The 26,456-nt window shown below is 48.7% G+C and overlaps 1 protein-coding gene across 6 annotated transcripts in view; it reads left to right on the forward strand.

Moving 5' to 3' along the window:
- Sh3pxd2a (SH3 and PX domains 2A) overlaps window positions 1–26,456 on the forward strand; it is a 205,923-nt gene that overhangs the window by 25,091 nt on the left and 154,376 nt on the right. For all 6 annotated transcript variants that reach the window (XM_027407080.2, XM_027407072.2, XM_027407073.2 and 3 more), the window contains exon 2: window positions 18,824–18,904. In XM_027407080.2, the coding sequence (XP_027262881.1) occupies window positions 18,824–18,904 (81 nt within the window). The remainder of the gene's footprint in view (window positions 1–18,823; window positions 18,905–26,456) is intronic.

A 26,456-nucleotide genomic window follows, 5' to 3' on the forward strand; every position in this document is an offset into this window, starting at 1 on the left:
AGAGCAGGAACTGACCGGAAGGAAGGAAGTGATCCCTAAGTAGGGGTAGAGGAAGCTCTGCACACTTGCAGTACTGGAAGTAGGCAGTGTTCAGGGTGAGGGGACATCTGGCAAAGGCCAGGGTGGGAGAGAGAAGGTGGAGAGATGACTCAGTTTCCCGTTACTGTTGACATAATTCTGTACGTAGTTAAAGTATAGAATGTTCTCTGCTCCTAGATATAGGCAGGGTTTGCTTTGCTAGTATTCAATTATGGATTTATCCCTTACCATTTCTCTGTAGCTGGGCTTCTGGTCTGGGCATCTGTTGGGTCCTGAATGGTGCTCAGGTGACCTGAAGGAATTGGGCTAGGGAGCTGGCTCTACTCACACTGTCTTGCTGTCAGGTTCCATCATGGTCTGTCACAGTCTCTTGTGTGTTTGAAGCTGTCTGATTGCAGGAGGAGCGGGAGAGCATGCTTGAGTCCTGTGTTGGGGTTCTGGGCTCAGATGAGGCTGTAAAACCTTCCTTAAGGTTGCCGAGAGGCAGCCTGGCATGGTGGAAAGAACAGGTTTGGAGTCCACAGACAACTCTGGATCCATGTCTGTGACCTTATGTAAGCTGTGGAACTTCTCTGAGCAGAAATAGCCTCACTTGCAAAGACTGTGATTCAGGGCTATGTCCTTGGGGTTGAAATGCCCTTCAGGGAGCCCAGCTTGTATAAGGCTACGTTGAGCAAATGTGGGCACCTTCATGAACTGAATTGTTTAAAATTCTAGGTGTGCAAAGCAAGTCCATGTGGGATTTGTTAAGCTTACAAGAGCACCCGTTATCTCCTGAAACACTTTTGAATGATTCTTTTAAAAAAATACTTTATTTAACTTTATTTTATATGCATTGGTATAAGGATACCAGATCCCCTGGAACTGGAGTTACAGACAGTTGTGAGCTGCCATGTGGGTGCTGGGAATAGAACCCGGGTGCTCTTGAAGAGCAGCCACTGCTCTTAACCACTGAGCCATCTCTCCAGCCCCCTGAATGTTTCTTTTATATAGAAATTTCCTTTATGTTTTGAAAAGTTAGTTTGTGATATACCACTGTTTTAATCAGGAACAACCTTGTTCTCAACTTCACTGAGAACTAAGCTAAGTGTGTCCCTATGAACTAAAGGTGTGTGCCCTGGGCCTGTGCTCTGTCTGTGACTCAAAATATTTGAGTTGTCCTGTTCACATTTATAGGAGACACAGGGAGTCTAGAGCCTAGTTCTTGTGTTTGATTGGCCAGTGCTGCCTCTTTGTAGTTGGCACTTAAACATCTGGTCCCTGGATCCCTCTGTTGAGAGTCCACTCATGTGGAATGCAGAGTGCACAGCAGTGTGCCCAGGCCTAGAGGCAAGGATGGCATTGTCCTCCATATTACCAGTCTGATCCCAGACTTGCCCAATGTTTGCTTAACGCTCGGCCACAGTTTCAGACCTTGTGGGGCTAGAGCTGGTAGTGAACCTTAACCCCTGACTCCAAGTCTCCTTCTCTCATTCATTTGTTCCAGCCTCTGAGCTGGGGGTGAGTTGCCTGAAGCAGGGGCTCTGGCCTATTATAACCTTCCTGTAAGAGCAGAGGGCATTAGAAGCTGGGGACACTCTGTTAGTGACTTCCCAGCTCTGCTCTATCCCTAGTTTCCTATTTTAAATGGAGCCCCAAAGCCACTGACAGAATAGACTCCATTCCTGATGTCTCTGCCAACTGGCTGCTTCTCCATCTTCTGGAGGTTTCTCTGGAAACAAGGCAGCTGGTTTCGAAGAGCTAACAGAAAGAGGTCACCAGGGAGTGCCATGTAGGGCACATGCCATAGGGCATCAAGCTTCCAGAATAGCTCTGTGAGCCATGTGCTTCCTTTTAGAGGCAGGGAGTGTCCACCAGCTGGTGGGGCCAGCCTGAGGGAGTACTCTGTGGTGGAGCTTGGGGTGTGGGTCCCAAGGTGACTGATTTGGCTTGGCTGTGCCTCCTGAGGTGTGGCCCTGCCTCCTGTCCTTTCCCTCAGCTCAACACATCTGTCACTGCCCCCAGCCCCGCCCCCCTCACTCCTTGGGCTACCACCAAGTCCCCACAATGACTCATGGTGTAAGGTTTTGCCACAAGGTGGGAAAGAACGATTTCACTAGGGTTGTAATGCGAGCTGGGCTGTTTCAATCATGTGACCTTGGGCAAGCTTGGAACCCTTTTGGAGCTTCAGCATCTTCTGTTGCATAGGGAAAGCACTCGCAGGCGTCTGTGTGTGGATACAGGGGCTTCATGACTGGGGGCAGCCCCCCCCCCCCACGGATAGCCAGGGACAAGGAGCTACTACGGTGGTTCCTACCCTTCCTCAGATGTCTTGGAATGCCCCGTGACTGGCTGCCCTCAACTGTGTCAGAACATTGTAAAGGTCAGGTTATGGTTGAAGGTCTGTCCAGATCCCCTGCTGGCAGCAAATGGGATAGTGGAGACCAAACCTCCCTTAGCACGGCCACAGGTACAACAGAGAATTCCCAGGAAATAAGGGGAAAGAGCCACGGTTAGGGTGTTTCATATGGGCTAGGCATAAAATAAGTGTTTTGCGGTCATTTTCTCATTTCCTCTTCATTGAAGAGCCATCAAGCAATTGAAGGTACTTGCTGAGTAAGCATGGTGACTTGAGTTTGAAGCCTGGAACCTGTATAAAGGTGGAAGGACAGACCCGACTGCACGAAGTTGCCCTCCGACCTCTACATGTGTGCTGTGGCATGTGCGTTTAATCACACATCATAACCTCATGCAATATAATAGCGTATTTAAAAATATTTTTGTAGCCAGGAGTTGGTGGCACATGCCTTTAATCCCAACACTCAGGAGGCGAGGCAGAGGCAGGTGGATCTCTGTGAGTTCCAGGACAGCCTGGTTTACAGAGTGAGTTCCAGGACAGCCAAGGCTACACAGAGAAACCTGTCGTGAAAAACCAAATACAAACATACAATATATATATATATATATATATATATATACATATATATATATATATATATATATATATTGTAATCCTTACTCAAACCATCTAAGTCATGTCCTCTTGATACTTTGATTCTATAGGTGTGGAACGCTCAGAGGAATTGGATACTCCATCTAAGACCCTATACCAAATACGAGACAAAGCTGGATTTAGCATATATAATTTGCATTGCCCATTGGGCATCCCTGTTTTTCTTCCCCAGCCCTAACCCCTGTGATAATGGTGGAGAGAGACTGCATTTAGCAGTTTGTGTTTTGGCTGAGTGCTTCGTCCCCAGTGCCCATTGCAGCACAGCTGGCATCTCTACAGCAAGGGCCGGGAGAAGGAGTTTCTTCTCCAGGACCTGAAGTGCAGCCTGGGAGGCCTAAAATGTATAGTTCATGCCTTTGCCTGCAAGAGCCTGGGAGTGAGCGAGAGGGGTGGGCTCTGGCCAAGTGAAGCAGGGTGAGGTCAGAGGGAGGGGACCACCCTCCCCCAGGGAAGGCTTATATGACGTGACTTTGCGAAGCACTGGTGGAAGAGAGCTGGCCTCGTGCCCTCTTACCTCGAGCCTCTGTCTGATGAGGGACTAGGATCAGGGGGAGGCCTAACCAGATGCAAGGCCTGGCAGACTGCCCTGGCCCCAGCACAGGACTCTCCTCCAGCTAACTTGGCAGCCCTCTTCTCCAGGGGGACCTGGGAGCAAATGACGTCCTAGATTTGGCTGGGACACAGAAGCAGGTCCCTTGTGGGCACAGGTTAGGAAGGGGCAGAGAGATGAGGGTGGGCGGAGCTACAAAGATGTGACCTGGCATTATTTTGTTCTTGTCACTCTGTATTTTAAGACAAGTTTTGTGTGTGTGCATGCATGCATGCATTCATGAGAGAAAGGAGAGACAGAGACAGAGAGAGAGTGAGTGACTTAGATTTTCCTAAGCGCTTATGCCTGGTAGCGAACTAAACATAAGACAAAAACCATTGACTTCTAGCATTTTTGTTCCCTTCCTTTTTCAAAGCTGCTATGCTTCTGCATCAAATGCCCCCGAGCTCCTATGACTGTCCCGACGTAAGTGGTTGAGTCCCCTGTGTACTGCCTCAGTCCCTTTTCAACTCTGGCTTCTTGGAGTCATTCTACAGCATCCATCCCAGGGGTCTGCAGCCTCCAGAGCCTTTGGTGTGGAGTGTCTCCACCTTCCAGGAGCCCTTTCTGCCTTCCATATCTTCTTTCCTTTTAGGGCCCCTTTCCAGCATTTTGCTTCCCAAATTTTCTCCCCACCAGCGTGCCTGTCCCCCAGCTTGGAGTTTCCCCAACTCCCTGTTTCCTACCACATGCTCCCGACATCTTGGCTCCTTTCCAACCCCAAACTATGGCGTGCTCTCTACCTAAGAATCCCTCCAGCTGGCTCTTGACCTCTATGGCTTTATGGACCACCCTGCTCCTTCTGTCTCCATCAGTCTCTCATCCTCACACTGGGACTCAGCATTCTCCTCCCTTGCTTCCTTGGCTGCAGCCTTCTGCCACCCAGCCCAGCTCCTTTGCCTGCGGTCTCCTTGCTACTTGTAACCCTCTCCTCCACTCCAGTGCCGCAACTCTGGAAACCTCTTACGATGTAAGTATAGTGTGCTCCTACAGAAACTCATTTTAAAAGCTGGTACCACTGTGGTACCAGCTACAGTAGCCACACCTACTGTGAGCATTGAGACCCAGGGTCCCAGGAAGGTGATGAAGTCATTAAGAGGTATTAACACTTGTCTCATGGGAATGGGTTAGTTGCCAGGCGACTGGTTGTCCTAAAGCAAGGACTTGCCCAGGCAGAAGTACTCACCAGAAGCTGGGGTTGTGCCTGCAGGCTTCCAGCTCCCAGAAGCTGCAACCAAAGTAAACTTCATTTATTTGTTGATCTAGTTTTATTCTTTGAGACGGGGTCTCATGTAGTCCAGGCTGAACTAATTCTCTTGTCTGTACCTCTCATGTGCTGGCATTCCCTGCATGGGCCACCATGCCTGGCAGTTTCATTTCTTTATAAGTTACCCAGTCTCGGCAATTCTCTTGGAGTAGCAGGAGATGGACTGGCCTCTTCCCCAGCTCAGTGCTTTTTCTTGAGTCCCCAAGGCTGTGCCCAGCTCTCCAGGGGGTCTCCCAGCACCCCATGCATTTGTAATATTGTTTCTCCTCAGCCTGGAGGCCCTGGGGACCAGAGCTGCACAGTGGCTTGTTTGATTTTGTCTGACTAAGTGTCTAGGGCAGAGCCTAGCACACAGTAGGTGCTGAGTGCTTCTTTTCTGGATGAAACTGATGAGCAGCGTAGCTTCACTGAGACACTACCCCATTCCCGATGTCATTCATGCTTGCAGCTTAACAAGGGAAGCTGGATGGTGGGTATTTGGAGAGCGTGGTTCTGGGAATGGAGTAGAGAACCGGACACACAAGAAACTGGCATAAAGGTCTCCAGTGCTGTGTGGGGAGCTGTGCTTCCAGGCACCTAGAATGTGTTTTAGAAAAGGGGAAGTGTAAGCTGGGATGAGGGAAAGGGACAGTGGGGTCAATGAAAGAAGGCTGGGCCATGCTCCAGTGGGAGAAACTGAGCAGTTTCCCCTCAGTACAGGCTGTCCAGGGTGGGAACAGGCTATGGCTTCTCAGTGCGCTTTCCCTGTGCCGCACACACGGGGGTGGACACCCTTTTCAGTTTCATTGTCCACTTTCCCTGTGCCGCACACACGGGGGTGGACACCCTTTTCAGTTTCATTGTCCACTTTCCCTGTGCCGCACACACGGGGGTGGACGGCCTTCCCAGTTTCATTGTCCACTTTCCCTGTGCCGCACACACAGGAGTGGACGGCCTTCCCAGTTTCACTGCTGGGTTGGGTGATTTTTACTGCCCACCATGGTGTGCTGAGGCCAGCAAGCTGGGCAGAGAGCAGGGTGTTTTAGATATTGCTTCCTTCCAGCCTTGGTGTTAAAGCACCTGGGGAAGCAGCTGCATCTTCCTAGAGCCAGGATTCTTCCTTGCTCTGATAGCCACACCTACTGTGAGCTCTTGCTGCTTACTGTGAATCAGCTAGTGCTGCTGAACTACACACGAGGACTACTGAGGCCTCGTACAGGTTTTCTCCAAGCTTGGTGTGTGTCATGTGGTCCCTGATCACACCAGATGAGGGACAGGGGGAGCATCCAGCATGGAACCAGCTCAGGACAGTACCCAGGAGACCGTGGGTCTGGCTTGGAATCTGGATGAATTAGGCTGAGAGGATGCTGTAATGGAATCAAGAACCCTTTAACGGGGCTAGGGAGATGGCTCAGTGAGCTGAGTGCCTGCCATGCAAGCCTGAGGACCTGAGTTCAAGACCCTAGCACCCACAAAGAAGCTGGGTGCAGTGACACACGTGCCTGTAATGCCAGCACTGTAGGACAGAGACAGGCAGATCCCTAGGGCTCAGCGGCCAACTAGCCTACCTAGGTTCAGTGAGAAACCTTGTCTAAAACGTAAGGCGAAGAGTGTGGGAGGAGGATGCTCAAAATTGACCTCTGGCCTGCACACACGCTCGGATAGGTGAGCACACTGCACACACACACACACACACACACACACACACACACACACACACACACACACACACACACCCCTGTGGAAGTGTTTTCCCTTTTCTACTTTTGGATAATTGCTTTATTGAGATATGACTCTTATATCAGACAACATGGTCCTAGTAGGTTCACAGAGTTGTGTAGTTGCTACCACAGTCAATTTTTAGGACATACCATACATCATCTTTTAAAAAATAGCTTATTTAAATTTATTTTATGTGCATTGATGTGAAGGTGTCAGATCCCCTGGAACTTGAGTTACAGACAGTTGTGAGCCGCCATGTGGGTGCTGGGAATTGGGCCTGGGTCCTCTGGAAGAACAGTCAGTGCTCTTAACTGCTAAGTCATCTCTTCAGCTCCAACATATCATCTTCTAGAATAGAAACCCCGCAGCAGCCACCCGTCCCCCTGCAGTTCTAAGCCAGCCGTTACGCCCTCTCTGGCTCATAGCTTGCTTACCGCATCATGCACAGCTGTGCGTCAGTTTTCACATATTTGACTGTGCAGTGAAACTCGACCTCGACACAGTTTCTAAGGTCATTCGTTTTAGGTACAATTCCTTTGACAGACAGACACATCACTGTTATAATTTTCTCCCATGCTGTGGGTTGCTTTTTTGGCTGATATTCATTGGGGCATAAAAGTCTGTGACTTTGTTGAATTCTGGCTTGCCTGTTTTTCTTTCATCGCTGTCTTTTTGGTATCCTACCTTTGAACTCACTGTTTGAAGTCACGAGGACTTTCTTGCCATTTTGCATATGGTGGGGAGGTGTTGCTTCAGTCACTGATGGAGGCCCAGGGATGCTGGGTGGCACAGGCTGCCAAAGGAGGCTCGGGCACAACCACAGCCCAGAGCAGAGGGATCTGATTCTGGTTTCCCCTTCTCCATTAGAGCTGATGAGTCCCAAGCCTGCAGGCAGGACTCAGAGAAGTCTCTGAGTCCAGACTCCCCGTTGCAGACACCATGAAGGCGAAGCTCTATAGGACAAATTCTTGTCCAGTGATGCTGTCCAGTTGAAGGGGTGTCCGGGTTTTTTTGCAGCTGGTCAGTGGTCTTTGAGGATTTGGTTGGCTTTAACATAGACCCACCCGGGAGCTCCTAAAGCCCCCCAAACCTTTCCCACTTTCCAAGGCTCTAGTTTACCTGGTATGGGAAGCCCAGGTGGAGTGGTTTTAAAAGACCCCCTTGGTGACTGTGTGTCGCCATGGTTGCAGATCTTATCATCAGGACCTCAGCGTTGAGCCTGAAACTCCCCACTGCCCCACAGGGATGAGCAAGGGCTGTTGTCGGCACAGCACCCAGGAACAAGAGCCAGGGACAGGCTAAGGGGACACAAGTGTTTTCCAAGATAGAAATCTCGTGTTAAATTATGAAAGCCATACACTTTCAGGCAAAAGGAAATAAATACGGAAATGTACAAAGTAGAAAGCAAAACTGTTCCTGTCTTTCTCCTTAGATCCTGTCTCCCAGGTGCCCATTCATAAGCTGCCATGTCTTTTTAATGCATGGGTATGTAAGAAGGACAACCCCCTGTACGCATACACCCCAAATAAACGTCTCTCCATGGGGTAGATACCGCTTTGTGATCTTGGTTTTCTTCTTTCACAGTCTGCTATTAAAGGAGGATATTTTACCATCAGCAGGTAAAAGAGCCATAACTTACATAACTTTTAAAGTCAGAGACCATTCAGTATTCCTTATTTTTTGCTGCAGTGAGCATTGTTTTTGCATACACATACCACCTCCACCCCCACCTTAGAGGTCCAGTTCCTAAGTCAAAGAATATATAAGATTAGGAATAGGGATCACCAGGCCATGCCAGGCACTAGTTCCCTAGTGACAGCTACTTGCCTTGTGTCTCCAGTGAAGCTTTGCTGAGCTCAGCAGAGAGGAAGGTGTGAGTGTGTCAGCCGGGGAGGAAGTGGAGAGGTCACTTCCCTGAAGGCTGTGTATGTGTGAAGGAGCAGCTGACCCCCCGGCCTTCCCTGGCTGCTGCATTGCCCAGGAAGCGGAACCAAGCTGTGTGTGTTAACCTTTGCCTGGCTCTGCAGTGTGACAAAGACGGAGGCGGCACCTTGGCAGGATGTGTATGTTGAGGGCTGTGGGCCAGGGCTGGCCGTTGATTAGGTGTGATTAGGAAGCGTGTGGAGCCAGAAGTCCCCTTCCTAACTGCTAGAGCCTCGGAGTAGTGGCCAAGCCCATTGGAACCCAGGCACACAATGCTGTTGATATTTCCGGAGCTCTGGCTCCTCAGTGCCACAGTGCATCTAACAGACATGTCCGACACGATAGATAATAGTTGTGAATGCGGTCTGACACAAAATTTCATTTTTATTTTATTTATTTGTCTGACTTTATTATAAGCCTGCTTAAAACAGAAGCTCTCTCTCTCTCTCTCTCTCTCTCTCTCTCTCTCTCTGTGTGTGTGTGTGTGTGTGTGTGTGTTCATGTGTTTTATAACTAGATTGCATGGCTGTCATGTGTGATCTTTGTTGATGATAGTTGTGTTATGATGTCAAAAGGTCAGATGCACCAAATAAAGTTTTGCACCTCATATCCATCATAAAGTGAGCCTGTCTGTCCTCTCACCTGGGTACAATGTCAGCCACCTTCTCTGGATGCCTGGGCGTTGCCTAAGATGCCCGCAGACCGTATCTGGGCTCTCCCTGGGGCACTTGGTGACTGTGAGCACCCCCCTGCTCTCCTCTGACAGGCTGCTTTGGCTGAGCAGTGGTAGGGTTGGAAGAAGGACTGTACAAAGTCCAACCACGGACGCTAAGGTGCTCTGGAGACTACACACCCCAGAGGGAATCATGCCCAGAACTCTGCAAGTCTGAAGTGGATTCCTTCCCAGGACCTGTGCTTTCTAGAGAAAGAGAAAAAAAGTTCTTTTTTTAAAAATTTATTTATTTAGGGCCTGGAGAGATGGCTCAGAGGTTAAGAGCACTGACTGCTCTTCCAGAGGTCCTGAGTTCAATTCCCAGCAACCACATGGTGGCTCACAACCATCCATTATGATTCCTGGTGCCCTCTTCTGGTGTGCAGATACACATGGAAGCAGAATGTTGTACACATAATAAATAAATAAAATAAAATAAAATAATTTATTTATTATGTATACAATACTGTTCTGCCTACATGCATGCTTGTACACACCGGATCTCATTATAGATGGTTGTGAGCCACCATGTGAATTGAACTCAGGACCTCTGGGAAAGCAGCCAGTGCTCTTAACCTCTGAGCCATCTTTCCAGCCCGAGGGAAAGAAAAAACAATTCTTAAGAGTATAAAAGACTGTCCGGCAGTTAGTGTCAAAGCATGGGAAAGGGAGTCACAACAGTGAGAGTTCACAGTGCCCTGTGCCCTGAGTTACACACAGACATACACTCAGGTGATCTTCACAGCAGAGTGGGAGTTAATTCCTTGCTTTTTTGTTTTTGTTTTTATTCTTTTGGCTTTTCAAGACAGTGCTTTTCTGTGTAACAGCGCCGGAACTCACTTTGTAAACCAGGCTGGCCTCAAACACTAGAGATCCGCCTGTCTCTGCCTCCCTCCCGAGTGCTGGGATTAATGTGTGTCACCATTGCCCAGCACATTGCCTTCATTTTATAGAAAGCGGGGTTCAGAAAGAATATTTACTTTTCATGGAGCTGATCCAAGGTCCCAGTGCTGGGCTCCCTACTCACCAGTGACACAAGCAGCCTTAGTACTGACAGATTAATTGGCCGGTTACCTACTCAAGGAGAAATTAACAGGAAAAGTTGCAGGTTGGACTACAGGGTTGATCCTGGTAGCAGAGATCCTGTCTTGTCCCAGGTAATGTGGTGTCATTTAATGACAAAGTCTATTTACCTGAAGGACTCCAAGTCAACATATCAGAGAGACACTTGGACATGGATGCTTATTGCAGGTCTATTTCCAGTAGCTAAGTCACAGAAGCACCCTGGGGGCCCAGCAACGGAGGAGTGGCACAGATAGTGTGGTTATGTGCACAGTGGGACATTTTCAACCTGAAAGAAGAGCCAAGTGGATGTAGTCTGAAGGAAGATGGATGCGGCTGGAGATGATCATATCAAGCAAATTAAAGCAGCCTCCGAAAGACGAACGGCATGTTTTTGCACCTTTGTGCTCTCAGATTTTATATGCACATATACAGAAATCATGTGTATATGCGTGATATGAAGGTGGAAGTGAAACCAGGGTCAGAAAGGACCAGTGGGGTGGGAGGGGGAGAAAGGAAGGGCAGAGGGTATGGGGACACATACCTAACAGGGTGAATACTGTCTTGAGAATGCCATCAGGACACACAATACCAGGTACAAATGACTATACACACTAAAAAGTTTAAAATGATAGCAACCGAATAATTAAGAAGGAGGGCTGACAATGTGGCTCAGTAGGTGAAGGCATTTGCCACCAAGTCTGATGCCCTGAGTTCAATCCCTGTATCCTACAGGGTGGAAGGAAAGAACTCTCTCAGTCGTTCTCTGACTTCTACATGCACCATAGCATGCAAGCTTCGGTGTGTGCATATCTATACCCAACCCCCCACACCAAGCAAATTAACCAAAAATTGTTTAAAAAATATAGTTAAGCCTGAAAAAGAGGACATGGTGTTCCTGTAGACGGATTGTCCTGTTTAATTCTAAGCTCCACAGCAGATCACACCTGTGACTCCAGTGTTGTCTTTGGGAGCTGGGGGAGTTACCATTGTTCTTGGGGATATTGTAAAGGTAGACGAATAAGCAGAATGAAGTCCCCAGCAGTGTCTGCAAGTCGGTAAGTGCTCAGCAAACAGGAGTGCTGTTGTTCCTCAGAAAGAACGAGGCTTGCAGAGCGACTTCAGTGTCTCTGGCTCTGGGGCACTAAAGGATAAGGCTTTGATGGCAAATCCCTCCCTTCAGGTTTGTGGATCCTGGGAGTGCCCAGCTTATATGTGCATTTCCCTTCCAGGAAACATGGGGAAAAGAGAACAAGGAAAAACGTCTCCTGGCCACATAGCATCTCTCAGCGTTCGCATTGTTTTTCCTGGCCCTGTGCAATGATGTCAAGTTTTGCCCTTCTCTTTTTCAGGACATAAAATCATTTTATTTATGCATAAAATCGAGTGTGTGTGTGTGTGTGTGTGTGTGTGTGTGTGTGTGTGTGTGCGTGTGCATGTGTGTGGGGAGAGGGAGAGAGAGAGAGAGAGAGAGAGAGAGACTTGAAAGCAGAAGAAAAACTGCCTAAGTAGATGAAGGGGACTAATAGGTGGGAAGACATGGGGGAGGGAGTGTGCTCAATACACAATAAATATATGTGTGTGAAAAAATTTTAAAGTAAATATATATGTATATGTTTATATTTGTTTGTTTGTTTGTTTGTTTTGAGACAGGGTTTCTCTGTGTAGCTTTGGAGGCTGTCCTGGAACTCACTCTGTAGACCAGGCTGGCCTCGAACTCACAGAGATCCACCTGCCTCTGCCTCCCGAGTGCTGGGATTAAAGACATGAGCCACCAACACCTGGCATATTTTTTAAGTCTTTTTTTTTTCAGGACTGGAGATGTGGCTCAGTGGTAGAAGTTGCCTAGCATGTGCAAGGCCCCAGGTTCAATTCCCAGCACTGCAAGAATGCATGAATGAAAAGCTCTCTTTTTTCCCCAGAAATGGGTTCAGTTGCTTGGTCTGCAGTGTTATTTGTGGGCTTTGGAGTAACAGGTGGATGTGTGGTTCTGCAGGACTTTCTGTGACACTTCTGTGAAGATGAGGTCGAGCGCATGGACCAGGGTGCCAAGGACAGGACAAGGGGCTATGAGTTGGTCGCTCACCCTGTGGTGACCCAGCAGGTGTGCATGTTGGAGTAGAGGTCTCCATCTGCATCACCTTTTAAGCGATGTCTCTTTATCATCACTGTCACCCAGAAAAAATACCCACCCAAGGAGGCATTGGAATTTTATCAGGGCCACCTCTAAAGGCGCTGAGTTAAAAGCTTTCAGGCCAGGGCTATGGCTCACTTGATAGTGTACTTACATAACAAGCACAAAGCCCTGAATCTGATCCCTACAATTACATAAACTGAGCGTAGTGAGACTTGTAGTCTTAGCACCCAGGAAGTAGAGGCAGGAGAATCAGAAGTTCAGAATCCTTTTTGGCCTATTGTGAGTTTGAGGCTTATGGGTTAACAGGCTCCTATTTCTATCCCATCCAGACTGCCTCCCCCAACCAAAAAAATTGAGCCAAGTGACCATGGGCTATTGAACACAATTTTGCTGGCAAGGTTTTGGACTGGCAAAGACCCTTGCACTGAGTCAGGACTTGGGTGTTGTCCCTTGCCCCTTAACAGTTTGGATCTGGGGCTGGAGAACCTTCTGAAATATGCCTCTGACCACTCCTTATTGCTACAAACTCCTTGGAATTTCTTTCCTTGACCGAAGCAGTCATTATCTCAGGACCTAGTACACCAAAGACCTGGAGAGGGCAAGACAGCTTGTGCTCATGGGGAGCCTAGGGAGGGGATGGACTCACCCATGTTAAACAGACCGGATTGTGCTGTACCCACAATTAGCAAACAAGGGTGGATATAATAGCTCGCTGATAATGGACCACAGACTCTGAGCACTCCAAGACATGGACAGACTCATGGGGCCAGCGGGGCCCAGGTCAGATGGTAGCACTTTTGAGAGTTCCTTCTCCGGAACAGTTAGGGGGTGTGAATAAAGACCTTCAACATCAGGACCATCACTGCCACCTTGAGAGTCACGGAAGACAATATCAGCCCAGGGTTTGGCATAGCCACTTGCATTGGGAACAGTAGCCCTGAGCCCCTCTCTCTACCTAAGGGTGGCTTGAATCTGACTGGCCTGGAGATTTACATTCCACTCTCTTTCCTACCCCTCCACTTCAGAACTAACTATTTGAGGGTATTTAGAATGGAAATGTAGGGTTTAATGTTATATTAGATGGCCATCAACTTCTTGGCGAAGAGCTTGGCATGGGACCTTCCTCAACAAGAAGCTAGTGTAATAGCCATGGTCCCAAATGTAGAGCCCTTTATTGGTGTCCGGATTGTGCTCGCTCTGCCTTCTAGGGCCATATTCTTGAGCCCAGTTAACCAAGAGTGGTGGGTCTCTCTCCACCCACAGACTGTAGAGGGTTTGAAATGACCCTGTGACTTCCCTGGGCCTAGAAACCAGCCCACTCCAGGAGCAATGCGCCCTTTGCTGTATGGCTACAACCGCAAGGTGCAACGTGGAGTTTGAAGACTATAGTGTCGATTAGATATCCTCCCCACCCCACACCTAGTTGACCCCTTGGCTGGGCAGCCTTTGGGTGGTGAATACAACTTGCCCAACTAGGAGCCCTATTCCTAGCCACCTGATCCCAGAGCTGCAGGTGGGGGGTTGTTGCAGTGACATTTCCATCCGGGCTGGGGCTAGGTTGGCTGGGGGGGGGCAGGGAAAATAAGGCCTTCCTCAGTAAATTGCAGCCACATAGGAGTGCTCCCGTCTCTCCCTGCACAATTTCTAACTCTTTGCCCCTTGCCCTACTTTCTGTGACAAAAGCATTACCTACCAAACCCTAGCCATCCTGGGACTCTTTAGGAATGGTTGGGCGGCACATCTTTGCAGTCATTCGTTGGGTGCAGATTTCATCCTGGATGCCCAGCCCTGGGACTGAACTTCATTCTCGGTTCTCTGGAGCCGACTTGCAAGCGATTTGCAGCAAGGTCATGCAAGTTTACTGATCTATGGGCAAGTTCTGAAGAGCTTGGTTCATAGGGACAGCAGAGCCCACTGGGCTCAGGTGTGGTCAGGCCACATGTACTGAGCAGACAGCGAGAGATCTCAGAATGGGAAGCTGAGTGATGGGGTGCTGTCCTGGTTGTCCCTGCTGGGGGGAGGGGGCTCTCCCCTTTATGTGTGAGCTGCAGGGGAAGATGATTGTCTGCCTTGTCCGCAGGAAGCTGAGCATAGATATTCGTCTCTGAGGAGGTTTCCTAGTTGCCTACCATCTGCCTAAGTGACTAGAGACCTTGAAATGGAATCCGTGCATCTTTAAAATCCAGAAGGAAGGGAAACTCCACACAGGAAACATAAGCCCAAGGAATTGTGTTTGGAAGCAGGGTGTTTAATTGCCAGCCCTTTCTTGAAGTCCAGCTGCTGGTAACGTTATCTGGCAGCTTCTGAAGCCAGAGGGGGTTTATCTGTGCGGGTAAACAGAGCTGGCTTTCTCCAGTGACCTCTGACCTCTCCCCCTCCGACACCTGCTCTTTCTCCACAGTTTATCTGTAAAGCAGGACCAGCCCGGAGGGTCTTTAAGAAGCTCTGGCTTTGGGATGAGGTGTGCTGGGGGTGAGGCTGGAATGCTGCACATCCATTGCTCATCTGGGGTGATAATCTAGGCTGTCTAAGGCTGGGAAGCAAACAGACAACAAGCATCTTGTCAAGAGAGGATGGGCTGGAGTCTGTCTTCAGATCTCTGATCTTATCTATAGGAGGATGCTGCCTGGTTTCAAGGCTGGGGATGTCTGGCATGTCCCAGCAGTTTGGAGAAACCTGGGGGTCAGAGTGTAGGAGGTCTCACAGCCAATGAAGTGGGTGCTATGTGTGAGATCCAGCTGGGGCTGGCTCCAGAATTCTCTCCTCACTTGGCAATCCTCTGTTTGACAAGCCACTGCCTTGAGCCATAGATTTCCTCTGCCCAAAAGGCAGCCTTTTAACTTGTGCGATTCCCTGCATCAACTACCAGGTCTGCCTGCATCTCCCAACTAGCTGCCTGCATCATCTCACAATTGCGGGCCACAGTGCATCCTTCCAGCAGCCAGACCTGTGATTTATTCTCCCTGGGAGGTGAAAGGGAAGCCACTAATTACCACACAGGAAGGAGCATGGGTGTTAAGCCCCTGTTAAGTCCTTCCTCAGCTGGCTTCACAGGCCCAGGAGAATGGCGTACTTTAATGACCTGCAGGCAGGCTCACCCTATGCTCTCTCCTCTGGTGGGCGTGGCCACATCTGCTCCCTGTCTAGGGACCTGCAGCAAGAAGATATTCTGATGAAAGAGGGAGGGAGCAATGCCCCGGTTATGACCCTCATGAAAACACAGCTCCTCTCCCACAGTAGCTGCGAGCTGCTATGTCCCAGGGTGTTGGCCGGCTTTTGCCGTGTCCTGAACCCTGGTTTCTCTGTCTGATCCCCAAGTTCTGTTTTGGTTGGTTTCTGGTTGGTCTCAGTGTGCCTTTGACTCTTGTTCCTCTAGAGCAGTGGTTTCCAACCTTCCCAATGATGTGGTGACCCCTTTATACAGTTCCTCATGTTGTGACCCCCCCAACCCTAAAATCATTTTGTTGCTACTTCCTAACTGTAATTTTGCTACTGTCATGAGTTGTAATGTAAATATCTGGTAGGCAACCCCAAAGGGGCTGTGACCCACAGGCTAAGAACCCCTGCTTTGGGCCCTTCCCTGCACAAAGGTATCCAGGCTTTGCCAGCCACCCGACTGAAGCTTTCAATGATGTTTAGTTCCTTCCAGAGTTATTGGTTTCAAATACCTACAGACCTACACTTACATATAGAGAAATAGGCCCATAGCTGCCGTTCTCTCCAAGCTTCGACTTTAATTACCATTGTAACAGTAGCAGGAGGAAGGACCTTTAGACAGTGCATAGCCTTCCAGAATGCATGAATGCCCTTGTCATGGAGCTGGGCACATGGTAAAAAGGATGAGTTTAGCCCCATTTCCTCCACTCACCCCGCCCTCCTGTGCCTAGAGTGACTCTCCAGGGCTGCCAGCACCATGCTCTTGGGCTTCACAGCCTGAAGGACCCAATCAATGTCTAGTGTGTATAGTTTACCCTGTCCCAGGCAACAGTAGAGAAGGTGGGGAAAGGCCGCAGATTTGGGTCAAGTCCTCTGCTGTGGATTGTATTAGCTGTGTGACTTCACTACCTAGCATCTCTGAGCCTCACTTTCCTCCTGCACCACATGGGATAATCATTGAGAAAATTAAATGGGATGATGCATGCAGATTCTTTATACCCTATTGGCATATAGTAACTTACCTGAATACGAGCTACCGTTTTGTCATCTAAAGATTTTGTGATTTATTGTTATGAGATCAATGTTTACATAAGGCATAAAACAAAGCACATATGCATATACCTATCTGCTTGTATGTCAATCCATATATTTATTATGCTCATTGTTTTCTTAGACAGGGTCTCATGTAGCTCAGGCTGACCTTGAACTCCCTACATTGTTGAAGATGACCTGGAACTCTTGCTTCTCCTGCCTCTGCCTCCAAAATATTGGAGTTATCTGTGCCCACCACTGTGTCTGGCTTAAAAAAATATTTTTCACTGCTGAGACTAGAGCCCAAGGCTTCAAATATGCTGGCCAAATGTGTTACCACTGTACCCATTTTGTATTTAGTACACTAAGCACTATTATTTTGAGCTCTTATGAGCTGGCCTTTTATTTAATGTTTTTCCTTATTAGGAATTCTAGTCATCAATACTCCATCTCTGGGTGGTGGCATCCCTCCTAATTCCTGGCTTTATGGCCCTTCCCTGGGTTGTCATTCAAAAGACTAACCACACGATGAAGCCAACTGTCTCAGTTACTTTTCTGTTTCTGTGGTAAGACACCCTGACCAAGGCACTGTATAAAAGACAGCATTTTACTGAGCATAGATTTCAGAGAGTCTGTGATGGTGGAACAAAGGCACAGAGAGGGCAGCCAGAACCACTGCTGAGATGTCATTTCTTTGTCCACATGGGAAGGGTGTGAGTCATCTGAACCCTCAGAGTCTACCCCTGGTGACACACCTTCTCCCACAAGGGTCACATCCCCTCAGCTTTCCCAAACAGCTCCACTAAGTGAGGACCAGAGCCATCAAACATATGAGCCTATGGGGACCGTTCTCATTTGAACCACCAGCCTGACTCGGTGACATCACAGGGAATTCAGAGAACGAGTCATTGACTGAGTGCCAGGCTTCATCTGCACTTCTATGTGCAAGTTCTGGTCTCTTCGGCTAGGGAGTTGCACCGCTCTGACCCCAGTGTCTAAATGCTTCTCTTTGCTGAAGTTCCTCCTCCATTTAGCCCATGCCCTGCTTCTCTGACTATGAGGCTTTCTCTTGAAGAACCCTACAGATCTATGGTGTCTGATTCATGCACCAGTGACCTGGAAACCTGAATTTCTACAGCTTCAGAGTGATTCTGATGGACATTCAGATATGGGAGCCTTTGTGCCTCTCCAGAGGTCGTCCCCCTTGAGTCCCATTTGTGACAGGGGAGGTCAGCAGAATAGCCCCGTGGCTATGGGGTATGTGTGTGCAGTCTCTAGGCCCCTGCCAAGGTGTAACACTGGAACAAAGAACCACGTTGTATGGACAAGGAGCTTTCTCTCCTTTCCAGAGACCTCCTGAACCAGGTAGTCTTCCACAGTGGCCTGAAGCTGCAGTCCTGTGTAGCTTACCAGGAGACAGCGTGGGCCTGGTGTGCTGGCCCTGTGAGGCACCCAAGAAAAGGCTTCCATGTGTTCCGCCCCACATCGTCTTTGAAGTTGCTTCTCATGAAGCCAGACCCGCTGGCCATCTTGGTCGATGTAACAACCCTTCCTGTGTACCTTCTTTCTCGGTGTAGGGCAGTGAGCCTTGTTGCCGGGAGGCTGAGTTGAGCCACTCATCTCTGAAATGTTATAGTGTCCTGTAGCATTCAGAGTGAGCACTGGGCTGCAGCAGAGTGACCTGGTTTTGCCTGTGGTGTCGATATCCAAGTCTCCCAAGCTCAGGTCTGCCCATGTGGAATTTCAAAGTATGGCTCGTAGACCTGCAATTTGGGAAGAGCCCTCAAAATCTCATTCACGCTGAAGTTTGAGGACCAGTGGAAATCAGATTTTTTTTAAAAAATGTAGTGACCTCAATTTTATGTTTATCTACAACGCATATTAGCAAAAATGACGTTTAAGACATTTGCTTTAACCCTATACAAAGAGAATCATTTTAATAAATGCTTCTTTGGGTATATGGACTGTGAGCGTGTGGTGTGGTGTGTGTGTGTGTGTGTGTGTGTGTGTGTGTGTGTGTGTGTGTGTGTGTGTTGACATACGCTGTAGCTAGTGTCCACATGGTACCTGGCAGTGAGCCAGGCTCTGGTGACAGATGAGAAAAAGAACAGTCTTGGCTGTGGTACTCCTGCAGCAATGTTAAACAATGCCCGACCTACCTTAGAGCCCAGTCTTGCTCACCTGCTCACTTGCCCTTTCTTCTCCTCCTGCAGGTGTATATTATCAACGTGACCTGGTCTGACTCCACCTCCCAGACAATCTACAGGAGGTACAGCAAGTTTTTTGACCTGCAGGTGAGTTGGCCAAAGCCTAGTGGTGGCCTGACCCTCTGATGGGCTCCTGTCTTTTGTGTCCACCAGAGAACCCTGGAAAGACCTAAGGGCCAGAATCCAGTGTGGCACGGAGGGGTAGATGAGGGAATCCCTACAGCAGCCAGGCTTGCTGCTGTTTTGATGGCTGCATGCAGACACTTGAGGCTTTGTTGCTTTCCACAATGGTCCTTCACAGTCAGGCTTTGTCATTCTCCCTTGGCCTTGGGGTAGAAACCATGTGGCTGAGCAGACTTATCTGTCAGCATCCATGATAAGACACAAGCCACTGCTCATTGCTGGTAAAGAAAACAAACACACAGAAAAGACCTAAACAAAACAAGCAATTTGTAGAACTATATGCTGGGCATAGCACTGGGTCTGCCTGTCTACCCAGACAAGGTGCTTGCATCTCCTTCGTTCATGTAGATGGTAAGTGTGTGTCTCTAATTCATTTAGGTGTGTTCTTTCAACACGACAGTAGTGCATAGCCACATATTACAATTAAACACAGCCCTTTGATGCTGGCTGATTCACTTCAGGGTCTTTTGGTAACAAGTGACTGTTTTATGCTCATCACACTGGCCTAGACGAGAATATACTAGAAGCTCATGCAATTGACCAGATGGTGAGAAGGACACAGGGGTAATGTGCCTCCCACAAAGCCTAAACTAGGCTTAGCTCTCCCTGTCCCATCTCTGCTTCTCTCCAATACTGTCCTTGGCCTCTGTATTCACACACTCAAGAACTTAGCTGTCAGTAGCTCTTGAATCTCATAGCATACCAACACCGTAGACACTGTCTCCCTGTTCCAAATTGACTGTCTCCTTATTCCAAGGACACCTTCTCTGGGCCAATCAGAATGCTCACAGGCAGAGAGGGACCTGGAGTGTAGACCTGAGCCCTAGCAGGTAGGGGTGTCACTTTTGTGTTTCATTGTGAATGGGTAGCACCCTTCCTCTACCCGGAGGGGAAAGGTGAGATACTCTTCCTTAGGATTTGAGTGGGATTGAGATCCACAAAAACACAAAGAAGAGATGTTTCTTCATAGCCCTTGGCCACCAGCGGCCAGTCCTTCCCGTTAGTCCCTTAGCAGCGGGCCATCTTGGAGAGGCAGATTCAGGCCTATGTGTTTGTGCATTATTACCTGCTTTTATTTCATGATCCTTGCCACTCCATTTATGAGACAAGCCTTTTAAAAAAACCCGTTTGTTTCCCAGCTTGTGGGTCCTTCAGGTTCAGCAGTGTGGGATTGAATGTGTCTGCATGCGGCTCCTGCCGTCAGCCTCTTCTCTCAATCCTGCTCAGTCTCCTTTGGTCTCTCCAGGATAAACCAGTGTGATTTGCCCACACCCCATCAATGGGTACAGTGTGTGCGGACAGGAAATGATAATGCAGTTGGGCAGAGTGTAGACCCTGAAAGGGCTCATTGATGAGTTGGAAGGAGTCTAGGAGCCTGGGGAAACTTCCAAATCAGAATTTCTATTCCGATCCCAGCCCCTCCCAAGTTATAGAATCTCACAAGAAAGGAATGCTGTCCCCCCCACCTTCCCCCAACCCCTTACCCCTGCCCAAGGACTCACTTCCTCCTATCACTGTTCGAAGGGACACAAGCATGGAGCCGCTCTGTGATGTGCTGGCCCTGGTCCTGGAATGACTGTGCTTGTGGCCAGGCTTGACTGTGTGGGTCACCCTCTAGCCCTGTGTGTACAAGTCCCACATCCACGTGCTTAGTTAGTTTCAGGTCAAAGATATTTATCTGTTAATTGTGGTGGGCCTATGTGTGGGAGTTAGTTTTCTCTGTCCACTATGTAGGATTGAACTCACGTCCTCAGGCTTGGCAGCAAGCACATTTACCTGGCCCCAAAGATACTTTCAAGCCAGACATGGTAGCATGTATCTATAATGCCAGCTCTTGAGGGGTGGATAAGGAATTCAGGGTCATCCTCAGCTACATAGCTAGAAGGCAGCCAGGGCTACCTTGAGACCCTGTCTCCCCCCTCCTTTTTTGTTGTTGTTTTGTTTTTAAAGGAAAATGTTAATTTTTTGCTTCCATCCTGAACATGTACAGATTCTTTTGTCATTGTCCCTCAACAATGCAATGTAGCAGTTACTTGCATAGGATGAGTTCCAGGGGCATTCCTTTTCATCTTTGTGGCATTAATTCATTTCCTCATGGTCATGACTTTCTTATTTATGGGGGTTGCTGGCCCGACAAGATGACTTCACAGGTAAAGGTAACCTCCACCATGCTTGATGGCTTGATTCTGTCCCCACAAACATCAACTGAGCATGCCCATTGGAGCAGCTGTCCCAGAGCCCCTCCGCAAGCCAGGTCAGACTCCAGAGAGGGAGTCAATGTCATTTTAGCTGTCGAGGTGGAAACGGGGGAAAGGCAAGGGCTTTTTTTTTCTAAGAATAGCTTACTTTTCAGCCCTCTGCGAGCAGAAGAGGGACCCTCGGGGAGCTGGCCCATGGTCTCATGGCCACATTGGTTATAAAGGGGTTGCTTGGGGATGCAGTCAAGTTAAGCAGGAGGCAGGCAATGGGCCATAGATGCCCTTTTAAAGTCATCTTTTCATTTGACATGTCTCCCCTGATACCTAGCTCCACCAAAGAGGGACAGGAAGGCTCTCAGGCCCTGGCTCCATTGGGGCTGTTTCACAACCTGGCCTGCCAGGCACTGGGCTGCTGTAATTTCTCTGCAAACACTGGCTCACTTGCTGTTGGCCCCTGAGAGGGACCCCTGGCAGTGAAATTGACGGGGTCAATATTTGGTCAGAGCCAGGAAGAGCCCTTGAGCCTCCCCCGCACCTCTTGGAGGACAGTTGAGAGAGCCGCTTGGGTCTACTTATTTGCTCAGGGCTAAAACTGTTTCGAAGAGCTTTTATGGCTCTTCCTTATTCGTCTGTCCTGCACTTTCCACCGGCACACCCAGCACAGGGCAACACTCAGTTTCCAGCGCTCGAATGGCCTGGTTAATGATGGATGAACAAAGCTGTAATCCCCAAGTCATTAATATTTAGCTCCGGAATGATGTGCCGGGGGCTGTTATGGTATTACTTATGGAGATTCGTGGATCATTGCAGTTTTAGAATTAGAGTTCTGTGTGTGTGTGTGTGTGTGTGTGTGTGTGTGTGTGGTGTATGCAGGTACATGCACCTGTGTTCAAGTATGAAGTAGCTAGAGGAAGACATTGGGTGTAAGATGTCCTGTCCTACCACTTTCCACTTTATTGCTCTGAGGTGAGTCTTTCATTGAGCCTGAGCTGGGTTGACAGTCCATCTCTGCTCCCCCACCCCACCCCCTAGCTCTTGGGTTGCAGATGTATGCAGCCATGCTCAGCTTTTCCCATGAGTTCTTGGATCCAAACTCGGGTCCTCATGCTTGTTCAGCAAGCACTGTTGTCCACTGAGCTATTTCTGCACTGCAGTCTCTAAAATTATACTACTTTTTATTCTAAGGCTTTGTAGGAAAAGAAAAAACTTAATTTATCTACTCATGGGAATTTTTTGTTTGTTTATGTTTGTGTGTGTATGTGTATATGAACACATGTGTGTGCGGGCCAGAGGTTGACATTGAGTGTCTTCCTCATTCCCTCTTCACCTGATTTATTTTGAGACAAGGTCTCTAACTGAATCTTGACCTTGATTATTCTGCTAGATTACTTGGCCAGTGAGCCCTAGGAAATTACTGAGCCTAGATGAGAGGCAGCAGGATAGAAGCCTAGGGAGGTGGTTGTTGAGGTGTGTGTGTGTGTGATATGTGTGGTGTGTATGGTGTGTGTGACATGGTGTGTGTGATATGTAGTGTGTGTGTATGTGTGTGGTGTGTGTAAAATTTGTATCAAGTAAGAGAAAGAAAATGATTTCAGTTACATTACCTCACTTTCCTGGGCCATCATTCTAGATCATTCCTATGGAATGTAACTACTTAGATCTCATTATAACCAACCCCAGGGACCTATCCAAATTATCTTGTCAAACTGGAATCTTGTATTCAGATATTAAAATCTATGAGCCGAGCATTGGAACAGGAAACCTGTTGGCACCGGTGCTCTGGTCCTGATGAAGCGGTACTGAGTTGGGCAGGGGCACAGAGGTTAGGCCGGGCAGCATCCAGGACAGAAATGGCTTGGTCCCGAAAACCAAACTCCAGCAAACCTTACTGATTATTTGCCCTCTGATGAGTTCTTGTAACCTCTCTGGGCCCCTGTTTTCCCCTCTTAAAATGAAGTCATTACAAAGACCCGCCTCCTAAGATAATAGAATGAGATGATAGATTCCATTTAAGAAAGTCCTTCAAAGAACGAGTGTGAGGGTCTTAGAGAGGGAGGCAGAAGCAGCCCTCCAAAGCTTACCTCTGGGAGGAAATAGCTGGGGATGCACACCCTAGCTGGGGGTGCAGGGTTCTTCCTGTGCCCTTAGGATGGATTTCACTTTGGCCAGATAATGTGGTCTGATCTTACATTGAGAGGCAGGTGGAGGTGTGAAGGGTTCCCTAGAAAAACACTCTTATTAATTTCCAAAGTCTAATTACAAACCCACTTCCTCCCAGCCACACTGTAAGGAAAACATTGTTGTTGCTTTAAAGTAGTTACTGGTCCCTAGATTTTCCTTACCCTTGGAGAGAGGCATCTTGTTCGAGATGTAGCATTGGGACTCAAGGGAGTAGGGGCGGGATGTCTAGAGGACTTCACTGGTTCCTGGCAGTTCCCCATCCGCTGGGTGCTGGCTGCAGTTTTCTGTGCCTCTGGGTCCCTAAGTGAACTCTAGCCTATCTCTTTCCGCTGGCAGGTCCTGCCTGGGAGAGACTGTGTGGGGCAGAGGGATGGATGTGGAGGGATGGGAGGAGGGGAATTCCTGACCCTGGGTGAAATGGTCCCTGGAGGTCAGCTCAAGGTGGAGAGATTACCACTGAGTTATCCCCTTTGAGTTACTTGTGGTCTGCCAGAGGTCTTAAAAAGCTGAGTGTCCCACCCCATCCCAGGTACATGAGGTTTGCAGCTCCCTGTGAGTGTAGGGACACCCTTATACAGCTGGGGCTTCTCAGGTCCAGAGGGGCTTGGAACCTGACTTGGAACCCACGGAAAGGGTGCAGCAGGAGAGGGCAGTGTCCAAGCGGGTCCTTACGCATCTGTGAGAAGGGGAAATAAGACCTAGAAGTTGGAGGCTTGAGAACAGTGTTCAGAGTGCTGCTCTCGGGAGAACTTTCTAGCTAGGCCAAGTCTCTGGGTGCAAAGAGCCTGTTGATGCCCCTGAGGCAGCTCAGAGCTGTGCAGGTATCCCTGCACCTAGATGTCTCCATAGAAACCAGTGAGCTCCTCTTTCAGGAGCTGTGCACACTGGATCCAGGTACCTACCTTAGGGGCAGGGAGTTCAGCCATATCCTGTTTCTGCCAGATGTCAGGTCCAATCAGATCAGCCCCTTCACTGTGCCCTGGGAATCCAAAGCCGTTTCTGCCCTTTGTTGATCCCTTGCCTCTTCCTTGGGGTCAGTCTGGAATTACGAACTTACATTCAGGAAGTTTTCTTAGACAGGAAAGTCACAACAGAAATTACAGCATCTTTTGTCTTCCAGTATCAGCATAGACTGCTCACTGGGTTTTAACTTCTAGGGGAAGTTTTGTGAGTGAGGACACTCGGGAAGGGGCACTGTCTACACCCCAAGTCCTTCAGGGCTGCAGGACTGTATCTCAGCTGGAGAAATTCTCTACGTGTGATTATGAAGGGCACCTGGTTTTTATAAAACTGGTATTAACCATGGTCACTAAGGAATGAGAATAATTGTGCTTTGTAGTTAGAGGCCTTTAGAGATAAAGAAGGGTGGTATGTAGCTGACATTCAAGGTACATGCCCACGTTGTCCTAACATGCCCACAACAGACAATGTTCATTGATCACACACCAAGTCTGTGACAGACATCTTCAATCCATCATGAGCCAATGCATCTCAGAACAAAGCCAGGTATCTTCAGGATGTCACTCCCATCACTTAGCAAAGGATCTTCCAGGTGAAGCTGATTGGTCACCGTCTGCTCTATCTCCTTATCCTTATTTGGTAAATGAGGAAAGCAGACCCCATGGCTAACTTTGGACTTGTCCAAAGATCATAGCACCAGGGATCTGAGAAGGCTGCTCAGTGGCTAAAAGAACTTGCTTTTAGGGGCCAGTGTTCTGATACCCAGAAACCCACATCAATGCCAGTTAGTGTAGCTGCTTGCCTGTAATTCCAGCCTTGGAAAGCAGAGAAAGGATCCCCAGAACAAGCTGGCTGGCAGGACTGGCCATATCAGCAAGCTCTGAGTTTGAGAGACACTGCCTCAGTGAAATAAATGGGAAAGCTATTAGGGGTGATTCCCAACAGCAACCTCAGGTCCACGTGTGTGCTCATCCACACATATTCACGTCTACACACATGATATATACACACGTGGGAAAATAGAAAAATGTAAATAAACAAAACAAAACAAAAAACCTGCCCCAAATTGGCACCGATTGCCAATAAGACTTGTGGTGTCCCAGCTTCAAGTTCATTCCAGTTGGGATAATTCTAATATTGGTGAGGAGGACTGGACCCCCGATGCCTCACCATCACTGCTGATATGGCTGCTAGTGGCGGGTGGGGTGGGAGTCCATTCCCTTGACCACGCCAGGAGCAGAACTCTTTCTAGCTGTTAGGAAAGACTTCTGAGGCAGTCTCTCTCTTGGGCTCCACTGCTGCTTGGCACTCAGCCCGTATCCCCTCCCTCTTATGGAATAACAAACCCAGCTCCACCAAGAGCCGTGCCTGTCTGAGTCAGTGCACACCACCTGTGCCTGCTTGGAGTTGAGTTGTACACCTTGTTTTCCTGGTGTAAGGTGTCATTCTGGGGTGTGTTTGGGTGTTATGTCAGGGAGGCCTTGGAATGCGGTTGCCGCCCCAGGCACCTCCTCTTCGGTTCCATGCTCAGGCTTGGCCTAGAAAATTCAGTTTGTCTCCACTGGGCCCCATTCACCCCTCTTTGGAGGGAAATTGGTGAAGCAGTGCAGAAGCAGAGAGCACACCCCTCCAGGCTGCAGGATGAAGGGAAGGAAGCTCTTTGGTGGTGGCCAGGTGAGTGTGTATGGTGTGTGTGAGTGTGTATGGTGTGTGTGTGTGTGTGTGTGTGTATGGTGTGTGTGTGTCTGTGTCTGTGTGTGTATGGGGTGTGTGTGTGTCTGTGTGTGTGTCTGTCTGTCTGTGTGTGTGTGTGTGTCTGTCTGTCTGTGTGTGTGTGTGTGTGTCTGTGTGTGTATGGTGTATGGTGTGTGTGTGTGTGTGTGTGAGCGTGTATGGTGTGTGTGAGTGTCTGTGTGTGTGTGTGTGTCTGTGTGTCTGTGTGTCTGTGTGTGTCTGTGTGTGTGTGTGTGCGACCTTAAGTTTCATCTGTGATCAGTTCACTCCCATCCTGCCAGAGGGAATTTCATATTTCTCCTGATACCTCCTGAGGAGTGCCAGTTAAATGCCTGGCACTCTGTGTGACACTGAGGACTCCAGGAGAAGAGGCAGGGCTGACA

Source organism: Cricetulus griseus, chromosome 3, assembly GCF_003668045.3.
Source record: "Cricetulus griseus strain 17A/GY chromosome 3, alternate assembly CriGri-PICRH-1.0, whole genome shotgun sequence".
NCBI classification, from domain to species: domain Eukaryota; kingdom Metazoa; phylum Chordata; class Mammalia; order Rodentia; family Cricetidae; genus Cricetulus; species Cricetulus griseus.